This window comes from Trachurus japonicus, chromosome 23, assembly GCF_045865225.1.
Source record: "Trachurus japonicus isolate A0001 chromosome 23, Traja_1.0".
In the NCBI taxonomy this organism is placed as follows: domain Eukaryota; kingdom Metazoa; phylum Chordata; class Actinopteri; order Carangiformes; family Carangidae; genus Trachurus; species Trachurus japonicus.
The window spans coordinates 2,173,799-2,188,248 of record NC_140929.1 but is presented as its reverse complement, the minus strand read 5'-3'; the positions used below and the strand labels follow the sequence as shown (position 1 = coordinate 2,188,248).

The window sequence follows — 14,450 nt, the reverse complement described above, 5'->3', positions numbered from 1 at the left end:
CCCGGCATTTTTAAATTGCACTCAGTGGCTTTTTGTGTTTTGATGGAGCGTAGACTAACTAACAATCAATTTGAATGTTTTATTTTGTGTTTCTTTTGTAGCACTATGTCTCATAATTATTTCGACACCCTCTTTGAAACCCACCGTTCACGCTATCTTGAAAAATTACACTTAATGAATCTAGCGGTATGCTCCTTTAGCCTCCCACAGTGATCAATGACTCCACACAGTGGCCAGAAATGTCTGACCCAGACATCTACACGTATTTGTTAGAATCACCGGGTAGGTTTTGGCTCAGTGTTGTCTGGAAATAGCCTGTTAATAGCCAACTTTTTGTTAGTTAGTTTGTCAAGCCAGTTAGGCTGAACTTTTCAATGGAGGGATGCCGGGCGCTGCCCCTAAATTACCCAGGATGCATCAGTCATTCTCATTTGCATAAAAATGCCGCTCTGGTCTATGTCATGGTTATGACAGTGTTATCTCAATCTTATGAATACCTATTCATAAGTAAAGTGTTACCGAGAGAGAATAAAATGCACCAATGGAGATAAAGCATCCAAGATATTTCTACAATATTTACACCGGTGCAGCGCCGAACACCGGACTCACACGTCGGTGAGCAGCTTCGTCTTGTTCACACAGTTCTGGCTGGGCGCCGTGCAGTTGGCAGTCCTAAGGTTGGCTTCCCTAAAGTTGTCGATGCTGTTGTTCATGTCCTCGTCTATCTCCATGTACTCCGACTTGCTGACGGCGGAGGAGCTGCGGCGGCTGGAGTTGGTGTCCGACGCCAAGTTCTGGTTGCTGACGTTGAGCAGCTGCGCCTGCTCCTCGCCCTCCGTCTCGCGGTGGTAGAAGTAGTTGAAGTTGGACACGATGACCGGCACGGGCAGCGCGATGGTCAGCACGCCGGCGATGGCGCACAGCGAGCCCACGATCTTCCCCCCGATGGTGACGGGGTACATGTCCCCGTAGCCCACGGTCGTCATGGACACCACGGCCCACCAGAAGGCGTCGGGGATGCTGGTGAAGAAGGACTCCTTCTCCTCGGCCTCGGCGAAGTAGACGGCGCTGGAGAAGAGGATGACGCCGATGAAGAGGAAGAAGATGAGCAGGCCGAGCTCCCGCATGCTGGCCTTCAGAGTCTGACCCAGGATCTGCAGACCCTTGGAGTGGCGGGAAAGTTTAAAGATCCGGAAAACCCGGACCAGGCGGATTACCCTGAGGATGGCCAGAGAGGTGGCCTGCTCGCCGCCGCCGCCGCCGCCGCCGGGGCCGACCACCTTCCCCTCCTTGTTCTCCGGGTCGTCGGCCAGCTCGGTGCCCAGCGTGATGAAGTACGGGATGATGGCCACGATGTCGATGGAGTTCATCATGTTCTTGAAGAAGGCCGCCTTGCTGGGGCACGCGAAAAACCGGACGATCAGCTCGAAGGAAAACCAGATGATGCAGAGCGTCTCCACCACGAAGAACGGGTCCGTGAGCACGTTGGGTTTGTAGTAGGTGGTGACGTTCCCGACCACCCGAATCCGGTCGTTGGGGTCCTCCTTCAGCTCCGGTAGCGTCTCCAAACAAAATATCACTATGGAAATAAGGATAACCATCACCGAGACGATGGCGATCCCCCGGGCCGGTCCCGAGCTCTCCGGGTGCTCGAAGAGGAGCCAGATCTGCCGCTGGAACTCCTTCTCCGGCAGCGGGCGCTCCTCCTCGCGGATGAACCCCTCGTCCTCGCGGAACTTCTCCATCGCCTCCGCTCCGAGTTCGTAAAACTTAATCTCCTCCGAGAACATATCCAGCGGCACGTTGACGGGCCGCCGCAGCCGCCCGCCCGACTGGTAGTAGTACAGGATGGCGTCGAAGCTCGGGCGGTTGCGGTCGAAGAAGTACTCGTTCCGCAGCGGGTCGAAGTAGCGCATCCGCTTCTTGGGATTCCCCAGCAGCGTCTCGGGGAACTGGGCGAGCGTCTTGAGCTGCGTCTCGAAGCGCAGCCCCGAGATGTTGATGACCACGCGCTCGCAGCAGTCGTGGTCGTCGTCGTGGCCGTCGTCGGGCGGGTAGGGGTCCTGCGGGTGGCCCGGCAGCGTGGACGCCTCGTCCATGTTGTCCGTCGACACCACGGTCATCCTTCCTTCCTTCGAGGACGGGAAGTAGAGGAGGAAGAGGAGGAGGAAGAGGAGGAGGCGAAGGCGTGAAGGGAAGGGAAGAAGGGAGGGGAAGGAGGTGAAGGTCAGAGTGCAGAAGCTCCTAATGAGACCGCGAGCTGCGTAGAGCCTCCTTCTCCATCTTCTTCAGCAGCATCAGCAGCATCGTCGTCTCCGAGCTGAACATCTTCTGTCTCTCAGCGACGCCTCATCATCATCATCACCATCATCATCATCCTCATCATCATCCGTCACCTGCAGAGACAAAAAAACAAGCAGGGCTTTAGAGGTTTAACAGCAGCAGCTCCTCTTCCTCTTCCTCTTCCTCTGCTGCATCCACTGGATTTTTTTTTTTTTTTTTTTTTTTACCGCATACATCAGTATTCAAGTTTGCAGTCAGTCCCGCTGCGCTGCTGCTGCTGCTGCTTCTCTGCGCACAGCAACAACACAACAACACAACTACTAACTAGGCTACTGTCCGGTCACATCAAGGTTTCACATTAACACACATACATGCACATACAGTACACACACACACACACATGCATGCACACGCAAAGGCATTTACTGTTACTGTGCAGCTCTCACACACACATGATGATGATGAAATGTGATCGGACTGGTTGTTACCTGTGTGCGGAGCTTCTTCTCCTTCCTCCTTCTTCCTCTCCTTCCTTCCTCTTCTTCTTCCTCACCACTGCAACTTGGCTTTAATACCGATGATCTCCTATCGCTTTACTGCAGCTAGGAGCTCTGAAATATTAATAGACTATGTTTGTCTTGGTCAACATCCGTATCCTCTTGGTGTTGGTTTTCAGCGTCGATCGTCGGAGCAGCAGCAGCAGCAGCAGACCGCGGGAGGAGGAGGAGGAGGAGGAAGAGGAGGTGGTGGAGGAGGAAGAGGAGGAAGAGGAAGAGGAGGAGGTGGAGAAGGAGGAACCGCGGCGGCTCAGCAGCAGAAACCCGGACTGAGGGTCTCTCAAAACCATGCTGGTGGAGAATCACGGAGCAGCAGCGGCGGCAGCGAGGAGCAGCGGAGGAGGAGGAGGAGGAGGAGGAAGAGGAGGAGGGAGGAGGACAAACGGAGTCTGCAGCATCAGCAGAAAATATAAAAGAAGCGAATCTGCTGCGGCGTTAGAGCAAATAATAACACCGATACATAGCCTATAGGGAAAAAAAAAATAGAAATAGAAATGAATGAAACGATCGAGGCTCCAATAATAAATAAATCCAAACCGGCTCAGGAGAGGAGGAAGAGGAGGAAGAGGAGGAGGACGAGTCTCCGGTGGTTTGGAAGCATATTGCAGGATTTCGTGTAGAGAGAGAGAAGAGAGAGAGAGAGAGGAAAAAGAAGAAGTGAGTGAGTGAAGGAGAGAGAGAGAGAGGGAGGGAGGGGTTAGAGAGAGAGAGAGAGAGAGGAGGGGGTTCGACGCAATGCAGACAGACTGTAAAACACAGTCGGTACTACAGTAGCTACAGCCCCTCTCTGCGTGTGTGTGTGTGTGTGTGTGTGTGTGTGTGTCCGGTACCAAACAGAAGCAGCAGCAGCAGGTCCAGACGGAGGGAGCCGCACAGTGGCCTAATAACAGTGTAATAACATCAGTAGTAGGCTAATAATGAATAATAATAATAATTATAATAATAATATTAATAAATATTAAGAATAACAATAATAAATATTCATAATCAAACAAATGAGTAGGCTAATAATAGTGTAATATGAAGCTGCGTGTTCCTATTAACATTAAACACATCACAGCCCGATGTATCCACTGCATCGTGTTATGTAACTGGTGTGTGAGAGTGTGTGTGTGTGTGTGTGTGTGTGTGTGTGTGTGTGTGTGTGTGTGTTCAATAGGCCTATATATCTGCTGCTACACACACATACACACACACACACACACTGACACACACACACACACACACACACACACGCGCGCGCACTCTGAGGTCACTGTCTCTGACTTGAGGAATCTTGAGCTCAAACTCATAATTGGCCGCTGAGCCACTTTGCGACACTCGGCTCCGCGTGTTGGCGTATAGACTGGTAAATATGCCGGTGTTGCCATGGTAACAGGGAGAAACCAGAAGAGTAGACTGAGGTATGTAGCCTGTAAGTCAAACTACATGAGAAAACACTCAACCTAAATGACTGATGATTGGTTTTATTTCGCTATGGAAGCTCATTTGTGCCAAAATGTTATTACTAACTACTTTTAAAGGGTTAGTTCAACATTTTGGAAAATTGGCCCATTGCAATAATCGCTATAGTCATAGCAGTAGGTTTGTTACCTTTATTTGTCGGTGCAAGCTGTAACGTTACCACACAGAGTTGTTTTAGAGGTAAATTCATGCAAAACCGCTGATGCACGTTGCCTTCAGGGACAGTTTTTCATCAACAGTCTCTGTATTTCCCTCTAAAACAACTCTGTGTGGTAACGTTGTGTTATTATCTCATAGCGTGGTGAATGTGCAGGTCACAACTTGTCCACCAGAGCGTTGTGGAGTTGTTGGATTGTGTATTTGATGAGTTTGATGAGGGAAACCAAGAAATCCCATAATGAGCCTCCGTAGCGTAGCTCTGAGCAGCTCACGGCTCTGCTCCGCCGTTCTAAAAATAGCTTGCACCGACAATTAAAGGTAACGAACCTACTGCTATGACTATAGGGATTATGGCAATGGGCCAATTTGACAAAATGTTGAACTATCCCTTCAAAGCAAAAATCTAAACCAGGTGTTGAAACCAAACACACTATGTGGTTGTTCATGACAATAACACATAATAAACACGTCTGTATCTTCTATTTATTGTGTATTTTATTTTCATGTTTCACTTGTTAAAGATCTGAACTTTGACAGTACCTCGAAAAATAAATAACAAATACATAAATACTGGTATAACTCAAATATATCAAATGAAATTCAGCTAATAATAAACTCACCGACACCTTGTGATTTCATGTGGCTGACGCTGCGGTGACGTTGTTTCCTCCTGAATGAAGCAGCTTTTTAATCCTGAACTCACGTGTGTGTGATGACTGAGATAAGGAGGAGGAAGGATTTACTTCTCTCTGCTCTCCTTCACACCTCCAGGTTTCATTTCACTTTTTTTTTTTTTATCAGAGCTTTCTAAGACTCGGCTCTTTAAATCCCAGGAGGCTGAGAAAGAGATGATCTGCTGCTCCCTGTTAAATTTAGACTCATGTTCATCAGCTGGAGTTCTTACTGCTTTTAATTATTCACATTTACACATAGAAACGTGTTTAATTGTTTTAAATGTTGAGTTTTTTTGAGTTATTTTATTGTTTTTTTTTGTGAAATATGTTAATACACTGCAAAAACTCAAAATCTTTCCAAGAATATTTGTCTTATTTCTTGTCAAAATGTCTCATTTCTAGTCAAAACTCATCTCTTTTCACTCAAAATAAGAACCATCACCTAAAAATTAACTTGTTTTTAGATAATTTTCACTTGTTTCAAACTAATTTTCAATTGAAATAAGTAGAAAAATCTGCCAATGAAAGCAGGTTTTTTTTGTGCTTGTAATAAGAAAGAAAAACTTGCTCCACTATCAGATTTTTCTACTTATTTCAAGTGAAAATCTGCTTGAAAGAAGTAAAAAGTGTCTCAAAACAAGCTACTTTTTAATGTGATGAGTCTTATTTTAAGTATAATGAGATTTGTTTTGACTAGAAATACAGTAAGACAAATATTCTTGGTAACATTTTGAGTTTTTGCAGTGTAGAAGATGAGACGTTGGACTTTCAGCACCGAGGACAGCTCCTCCTCCTCCTCAGACATCTTTATAATCTTTATTCACTATGTTCAGTCAAACAACAAACACTCTGTCATGGTTATACGTCTCTTTTTTTCTTTCTATTGTGTGTTTGTGTTGGTGTTGTGTTCATGGACACGGAGCAGCGTGGGGCGTGTTGCAGGCAGCAGCAGGAGACGAAGCCGAGCAGACGGACGCAGCAGTGAGCAGGAAGCTGGAGATCAACTGGCTCAGGGAGCTGGACCTCGGCCCGGGTTGAAGAGGAGCGAGACGATGAAATGTCCAATACGCATTGATATACAATAATATACAATGCACAATACAAAGAATCAGTCACAAATATCATTGATCAATAAAGACACTTCCTGTTTATTGTTGGAAAAAGTGAAAATCTGCAACTTAAAGCCATAGTTCAACATTTTGTCAAATTGGCCCATTGCCATAATCCCTATAGTCATAGCAGTAGGTTCGTTACCTTTAATTGTCGGTACACATTGTCAAATACACAATCCAACAACTCCACAACGCTCTGGTGGACAAGTTGTGACCTGCACATTCACCACGCTATGAGATAATAACACAACGTTACCACACAGAGTTGTTTTAGAGGGAAATACAGAGACTGTTGATGAAAAACTGTCCCTGAAGGCAACGCGCATCAGCGGTTTTGCATGAATTTCCCTCTAAAACAACTCTGTGTGGTAACGTTGTGTTATTATCTCATAGCGTGGTGAATGTGCAGCTCACAACTTGTCCACCAGAGCGTTGTGGAGCTGTTGGATTGTGTATTTGATGAGTTTGATGAGGGAAACCAAGAAATCCCATAATGAGCCTCCGTAGCGTAGCTCTGAGCAGCTCACGGCTCTGCTCCGCCGTTCTAAAAACAGCTTGCACCGACAATTAAAGGTAACGAACCTACTGCTATGACTATAGGGATTATGGCAATGGGCCAATTTGCTAAAATGTTGAACTATCCCTTTAAAGTCACCGATATATATAGATCAGAGTCGAAGTGGGCGTGGCCAACCTGCTGGGAGGAGCCAATCAGATGTCTGCTAGAGTTAACAACTTCCTGTTTGTTTAATGGAGCAAAAGAAATGTTCTTCGCCGCGGGCAGGTCGTCCAATGAAAACACACTGAAACACATTAGAATCACAAAGACTGACCAGATATTAGATTAATTGATTGATTGATTAATTAATTAATTAATGAATGAATGACAATGAATGACATCACACCAAATGTGTTTGGTGTAATGTCATTCATTTGCAAAAACTCAAAAACTGCGCCAAGTAGATTTAAAATAAGTGATGTTCTATTGGGTTAGGGTTGTGTGTGTGTGTGTGTGTGTGTGTGTGTGTGTGTGTGTGTGTGTGTGTGTGCTGAATAACAAACAACAGATTCAATCAAGGAAACAGGAGCAACATTAATGTTAAAGCTCCAGATCATTGTGTGTAAATACATTGAGCTGTGTCCTCGTGTCCTTGTGTGTGTGTCTGTGGGTGAAGGTCACACGGTGACTCTGCATGTGTGTGTGTGTGTGTGTGTGTGTGTGTGTGTGTGTGTGTGTGTGTGAACTATACTTGTGTTACAGTGTGAGTGTGTGACTGTACGTGTGCGACAGCTGCTGCAGCGTCGCAGCAAAGTGCTGAATTCCTCCAAACTAAATTTAGTCTGAAAACACGTCGGTGGTGTAAAATCCTCTCCACACGGATCAAACTGATCCACGGCCTCCCGCCGCCACACACACACACACACACACACAGAGACACACACACACACACACACACACCTCTGGCCCACAGCAGCACCTGTGTGGTGTGTAATCCGTATGAGACTCGCTCCGTACTGGAAAAGGAGCTGGTTGATGCGTGTGCAGCCGATCTGTCGTCCATATGTCACATCGACCTTTGACCTTTGACCTCTGACGGACAGGATCATCATCCAGCTTGACTTTAGTCCAAACACTCACCTGTACCTTCTGCTCACTGCTGCCACCTGACGATGACATGAATGAATAATCACATTAAATCACAGTCTATTGCATCATGATGTCACTTTTATGCAGCTAATCTGTTGCTTTGTTTCATTTAAGCATCAAATTAACATCAAATAATAAGAGACATCTATAGTTATGTTGATTATTTATTGTCATGTTTTTTTCATTATAGGCCTATTGCATGCATCAATAGAAAAAGTATTGTATTTTATTACTTTCTTCTCTCGTATTGTTATCTTTCTTTTGAGTGTTTTTATATGTTGTCCTATATTTCTATCCTGCATTTTATTCTATTTTATTCTATTTTATTTTTAAAAAAATATATATTTTATCATATTTTTTTACTATTACTATATTTTATTGTTGTTTTTAGTAATCTTTGTGCATTAGTCTCCATGTCATTCTTCTTGTTTTACTTAGTATACTTTTTCAATCATGATGTAAAGCACTTTGAACAGCATTTATTTGCTTTCAAAGGTGCTATATAAATACAATTTGATTGATTGATTGATTATTGTTTTGCATTATTCATTCATGTATGTATTTTTCCTTTCCTTCTGATATTCACAATCACTCAGTTGATTGTTACGTTTTTTATTATTATTCTGTATTTTCTTGTCTTTATTTGTAACAAATTTGTTTCTTCATGGGTGAGGTTTTCATATCAGCCCTTTTGGGTTTCATACCTACCCTTCACACATCCCAATCATAACTGTTCATCGTGCAAAATAAATAAATAAATTCTTCGTATATACAGCGGCGTGAAAAAGTATTTCCCCGCTTCCTGATTTCTTAGTTTTTTGCGTATATTTGTCACACTTAAATGTTTACGATCATCAAACAAATTTGGATATTAGACAAAGATAACACAAGTAAATATAAAATGCAGTTTTTATATGATGATTTCATTAATTAAAGGAAAAAAGCTGCAAACCTACCTGGCCCTGTGTGAAAAAGCTATTGCCCTCCTTGTTAAATCATGAACCAACTGTGATAAACATAATTTTTTGAAGCCTGAGAGATCTCAAACAGCAACACATCATGATGCCGTCTAAAGAAATTCAAGAAAAGATGAAGAAACTAAATCGTGGACACCTATAAGTCAGACATTTCTACAGCTTTAGGACTCTGAGGTCTTATGACTGAAACGTCAGTGATCCAGTGTGTGGGTTTCTTCCCCTAAATAAATGAAATCATCATATAAAAACTGCATTTTATATTTACTTGTGTTATCTTTGTCTAATATCCAAATTTGTTTGATGATCGTAAACATTTAAGTGTGACAAATAAGATATCAGGAAGAGGGTAAATCCTTTTCCACGGCGCTGCAGTTTCTCCTCTGTTCACTCTGCTGCTGTGACACTGAACACTGACCCACTGTGACACTAATAAAAGAATATTTTACATCACATTACTGTGTGTTTCATCACATCTGCATGCAGAGGTTCACACTAATGAATCACATTGTGAACTGATCTGTAAATCTGTAAACTTCACACACTGAACGTTTGAATCGGTTCATAAAAAACGACTTCAATCTCTGTCGCCAACTCGACTGAAAGTGATGTTTTCATGCAACGTTTCTATTTATAGACCGGTGCTAATGTGAATGGGCTCTAATATAAATAATTTACACGTCCACTTAACACACTCTCCAGGTCTGGTGTCTCTAACCCTCCTCTCCTCCATGTGCATCTGTTTCCAACAACGAAGCCGGTGAGAAATCAATCCACAGAGCGGTGGATAAGGTTATTTATCATCTACCATGTCACCATGTGTATATCTGTGTAGTCTTATCTGTCATCAACAAGAGAGTACAGGTTAGCGCGTTACGTTTGTGTGGCGGTGTCGCCATGGAGACGAGAGCGGGGACACCGGGTCTGAGGCTCTGATCTTACTGTGCGTTCACCCCAAAAGCTTCCAAAGCGTCAAAAATGCTCGAGGCTGCACTTCAGACAAGACAGCTCCTAAAACGGCAAATATTTTCAGCCGTTTTGGCCGCTCGTCACGTGACTGACGTCAAAGTTCGATCGCACTGGTCATTGGGGAGCCGAAGGACGTCTCTATTCTGACAGGTTGCCGCCGAACCACGTCATAGCTGATAACCCTAAAATTAACCAGGGCTCAACTTCTCATCTGGTGACGCTTTGGTCGCTCAGTGTCGCCGGGCTCTCATTGAAAATGAATTGACTTCCGGCGTTTTGATGCTTTGGAAGCTTTTGGTGTGAACGCACAGATACAAGGTTGGTTTTTGGAAATAATAACAAAATAACGATAGAGACAAAACAATATATTTATCGAAAATGGACCCATTAACAAGTGTGTGTAACGCAGATTCATCCACATTAATATGAGACTTTTTTATAACCAAATATAAACTCCTCGTTGTCCCTTTAAATCCTTGCTGAAAATCCACCTGTTCTCCCTGGCTTTTAACTCCTAACTGACTGATTGTTTTATCATGACAGTTCTTATTGTTACTTATATTTGATTTTATCATTCATTTCATTTTTATCTAATGTATTTAACTGTAATTGTATTTGTTCATAATTGTAAAGCGCCTTGGGTAAAGCTGCTATATACAGTAAATAAAGCTTGACTTGAGTTGACTGGATGAGCCAATCAGAGGAGACTCAAACCGAGCACATGAAGTCAACTCGACATCAGACTCCAGAGGGATTAAAGCAGCTGGACGACACATGCTCACACACACACACACACACACACACACACACACACACACACACACACACACTCACACACACACACACAGAGTTATGAATGGAGCCATGAGAACGTGAACGGTTGTGGAAGCAGCAGTGAACACATGGACACGTTGACACCAGAGAGCAGATGCAGCTCTGGTGACTTCACGTCTCATCTGGTGTCACACGATCCTGCAGCGTCGGGTTACGGCCGCGCCTCAAATCCTCAAATCCAAATCCTCACACACACACACACACACACACACACGACAGCGGCGGCGGCAAGTGGAAAGTTTAATGTGCACTTGAACTTTGGAGAGCGGCGAGGCGTTCTCACCATCTGCTCGGTCTCGGCCAATCAGGAAGCAGAGGACCTGAAGATCGGCCCAGGATTAGTTTCTTAATTTACACGGTAACGAGCGGCTCGAGGCCTCGTTATCGTTAGCCGCTCGCTGACAGAGCTGCTGACGACCTCACCTTCGTTCAGAGGGACGCCGCCGATGTCGTCCAATCAGAAACTGGTTCCTAAGTTTCCTAATTTTTGCATTTTTACCCACAGAACCTGATCTTAAAGGAGAATTCCGGTCATTTTTGACCCCTAAATCGTTGTCCTGATGGTCACCCAGTGTTGGTTGGAGCAAAAAACGCGACTAAAATTGATGCAGGCAAACCAGAGTTACACCATGGCTACCCGGCGCTAGCGATTAGGGGTGTACAGCCAGTGCACCATTCGGATTCGGATTCTGGCTTTTTTTTTTTTTAATTCGGATTCTGGAAGAAACCGGAAGTGACCGCACTGACTTCAGCCGAGCTAGTGCTACGCCGAGCTAGCCGACTAACTTCCGCTTTAGCTCTGGGCTAACTAGAACGGGAATAAAACAATTTAAAGGGACAACGAGGAGTTTCTATTTGGTTATAAAAAAGTCTCACGTTAATGTCGATGAATCTACGTTACCACTTGTTAATGGCTCCATTTTAGATAAATATGGTTTTGTCTCTATGGTTATTTTGTTATTATTAGTGGTGGTGGAAATGCTGGGCGAGCCGACCAGCGTTTCTTTACTTTCGGTTTCGTGGCGAGTCATGAGAATAACGCCGCCGAATCTCCGTTTATGGTGGGAACTACGACGGTATGTGATCGTCTTCCAACCTCTGACTTTAATTCTTGATGAATGAAAACATGAGTCTGTCTTGCGCCGGTCAAAGAATTTCACGGTGCGGAGGCTCATAAATGTAGTGTGGAAACACTTCGCTTTTCCAAAACTCCTCGTTGTCCTTTTAAAGGAGAATTCCGGTCATTTTTGACCCCTAAATCGTTGTCCTGATGGTCACTCAGTGTTGGTTGGAGCAAAAAACGCGACTAAAATTGATGCAGGCAAACCGGAGTTACCATGGCTACTCGGCGCTAGGGATTAGGGGTGAACAGCCACTGCACTATTCGGATTCGGGCTTTTTAAAAAAACTTCGGATTCGGATTCGGGAAGAAACCGGAAGTGGGCGCACTGACTTCAGCCGAGCTAGTGCTACGCCGAGCTAGCCGGCTAACTTCCGCTTTAGCTCTGGGCTAACTAGAACGGGAATAAAATAATTTAATGGTGCGGCTCTTCTAGACTTTCCAAACGTAATCGGACTGAATGGATCAAATTCTGGTAGAGAAATTAGTTGTTTCGCGGGGGTTGTGACACTAGCTCCCGGTGGCTATTCCCAGGTAGCTGCTCCCAGTAGCTCTGCACTTCTCCCAAAACCTCGGAGCAAACTTCCAAACAGACGTCAGTTGGATAAACTGACCACAGATTAGGACTCTAAACTGTGACTTTCTCGCATGAAAAAATATTTAACATTAATAAAGTGACGTTTTAACAACGCTACAGCGGACTTTTAGCTGCTCTACTGCTAGGCTATCAGTTAGCATAGCTTTGAAGCTAATGCCGTAAAATGGCGCATGCGCAGAAGTCTGGAACGGATCTTGTTCCAGGTACGGATCGGGCACTGACACAGGGAGTTGCTGTTTCTTAACAACCCTTACGTGAACTAGACACAGATGAAACAGGGAGACTCAGCGCTGCCTGCTGGTGTTTGGTGCTCTACTCGTGTTGTGCTTCTATGGCGGCGCACCAACGTTTCTGTTTCTTTAGAAAAAAGCTCCAGAGTAATGAGGAGAAACTTCTGACAGAAAAACTATTCGGGATTAATCGTGTACTTCCGAATACCGTATTTGGGTTCGGGTACCCCCCTACTAGGGATAGCCACAACGCTAACCCATGGGGGCAATTCTTTCAACCACAACACACACTCAGAAAACAATCAGATATCTATGGTACATTGATTGATTGATTTATTCGTCCATTCCACAAAACATTAACATACACAAACAAGTCAAAATTTCATGATCAATATGGGCGAAAGGGCGAAGGCAGAAGCAGCTTATTAATGCCTACCCTATTTACAGGAAGAAAATTTACAATAACAAAACAAAACAAAATTTGTAGGAAAATTACACTCGAAGAGTAGAGTAAGTAAAGTGAATAGTATCAAAACGAAACAAACAGAACCACCATTTAGTAATAATAATTTTCTTACTTTATGTTATGTGTTAAATATTTATTCAATACATTGATTTTAAACATCCTTTTAAATTGGGTAATACAATACTATACAATAATACATGACTCGAGTCGGATCAGTTTTAGTTTAGTTTGGGTTTAGATTTAAATATCTGAGCTGCAGAGGAGGAGGAAGAGGAGGAAGAGGAGGAGGAGGAGGAAGAGGAGGAGGAAGAGGGGAAGTTGTCTCTGCTTCATGCAGGCCGATGCTCCATCGCCCATGGCGACACGGCGTCCTGTCATCTCCATCCTCGTGCCGGGACCAGAATCAGGGGCAACGCACTCATTAAGGCTTTACTCTCTTTTCCACGGGCTCTTCATCGCTCCATCATCCTCCTCCTCCTCCTCCTCTCCTTCACTCCCTCCATCCTCCTCTTCTCCTTCACTCCCTCCATCCTCTTCCTCCTCTTCTCCTTTACTCCCTCCATCCTCCTCCTCCTCTCCTTTATTCCCTCCATCCTCTCCTCTTGACCTACATCCCTCTTATCTCTCCTCTCTCTGGGCTCAGTCTCCTCGGCAGGAAAACCTCAGGAGGCCCAGAGAGAGAGAGAGAGAGAGAGAGTGAAGGAGGAATAAAAAAATAAAAAATAAACCTAACATTCAACATTCATCTGATGAAGACACTAAAGGCCCAGTCCCATTTCTCTTCCCTTAACCCCAGCACTCGGCCTCCAAAGGGAGAAACCCCTCGACGACGGAGTGAGAAGTTCTAGAAATAGTCCAGAAATATCGGTCAACTGTAAGGACTTGGAAGTGGGTTAATAACCCTTTAATCTACAGGCCGGTAATTACGTGATAATATCAAGAAATAGCCAAGAAATAACAATTTATTGCGTTGTAATGTGACAGCCTATAGAAATAATGGTCAATTCCATAGTAATGTTGAGAAATATCGCCAAGAACTTGGTGGAGAACAATTCTGGCCTTTCCCAAAAAATTCGAAGCATGCAATCTTTAGCCTTTATGAAAAACATGACATTACTATGAAATTGACCGTTATTTCTAGACTATTTCTTGACACTATGACGTAATTAATTGTTATTTCTAGACTTTTTCTTGACATTATGACATAATAATTGTTATTTCTTGGTTATTTCTAGACATTATAATGTAATTAATTGTTATTTCTTGACATTATGACGTAATTAATTGTTATTTCTTGACATTATGATGTAATTAATTGTTATTTCTAGACTTTTTCTTGACATTATGACATAATAATTGTTA

At 44.0% G+C, this 14,450-nt stretch overlaps 1 protein-coding gene across 1 annotated transcript; it reads right to left on the bottom strand.

Moving 5' to 3' along the window:
- Positions 1 to 527: 527 nt before the first annotated feature.
- On the bottom strand, positions 528 to 2,148 carry kcna1b (potassium voltage-gated channel, shaker-related subfamily, member 1b). The gene has a single exon (XM_085768948.1). It carries the CDS (start codon positions 2,121 to 2,123, stop codon positions 606 to 608), a length of 1,518 nt encoding a protein of 505 aa, XP_085625074.1. The 5' UTR covers positions 2,124 to 2,148; the 3' UTR covers positions 528 to 605.
- Positions 2,149 to 14,450: the final 12,302 nt, after the last annotated feature.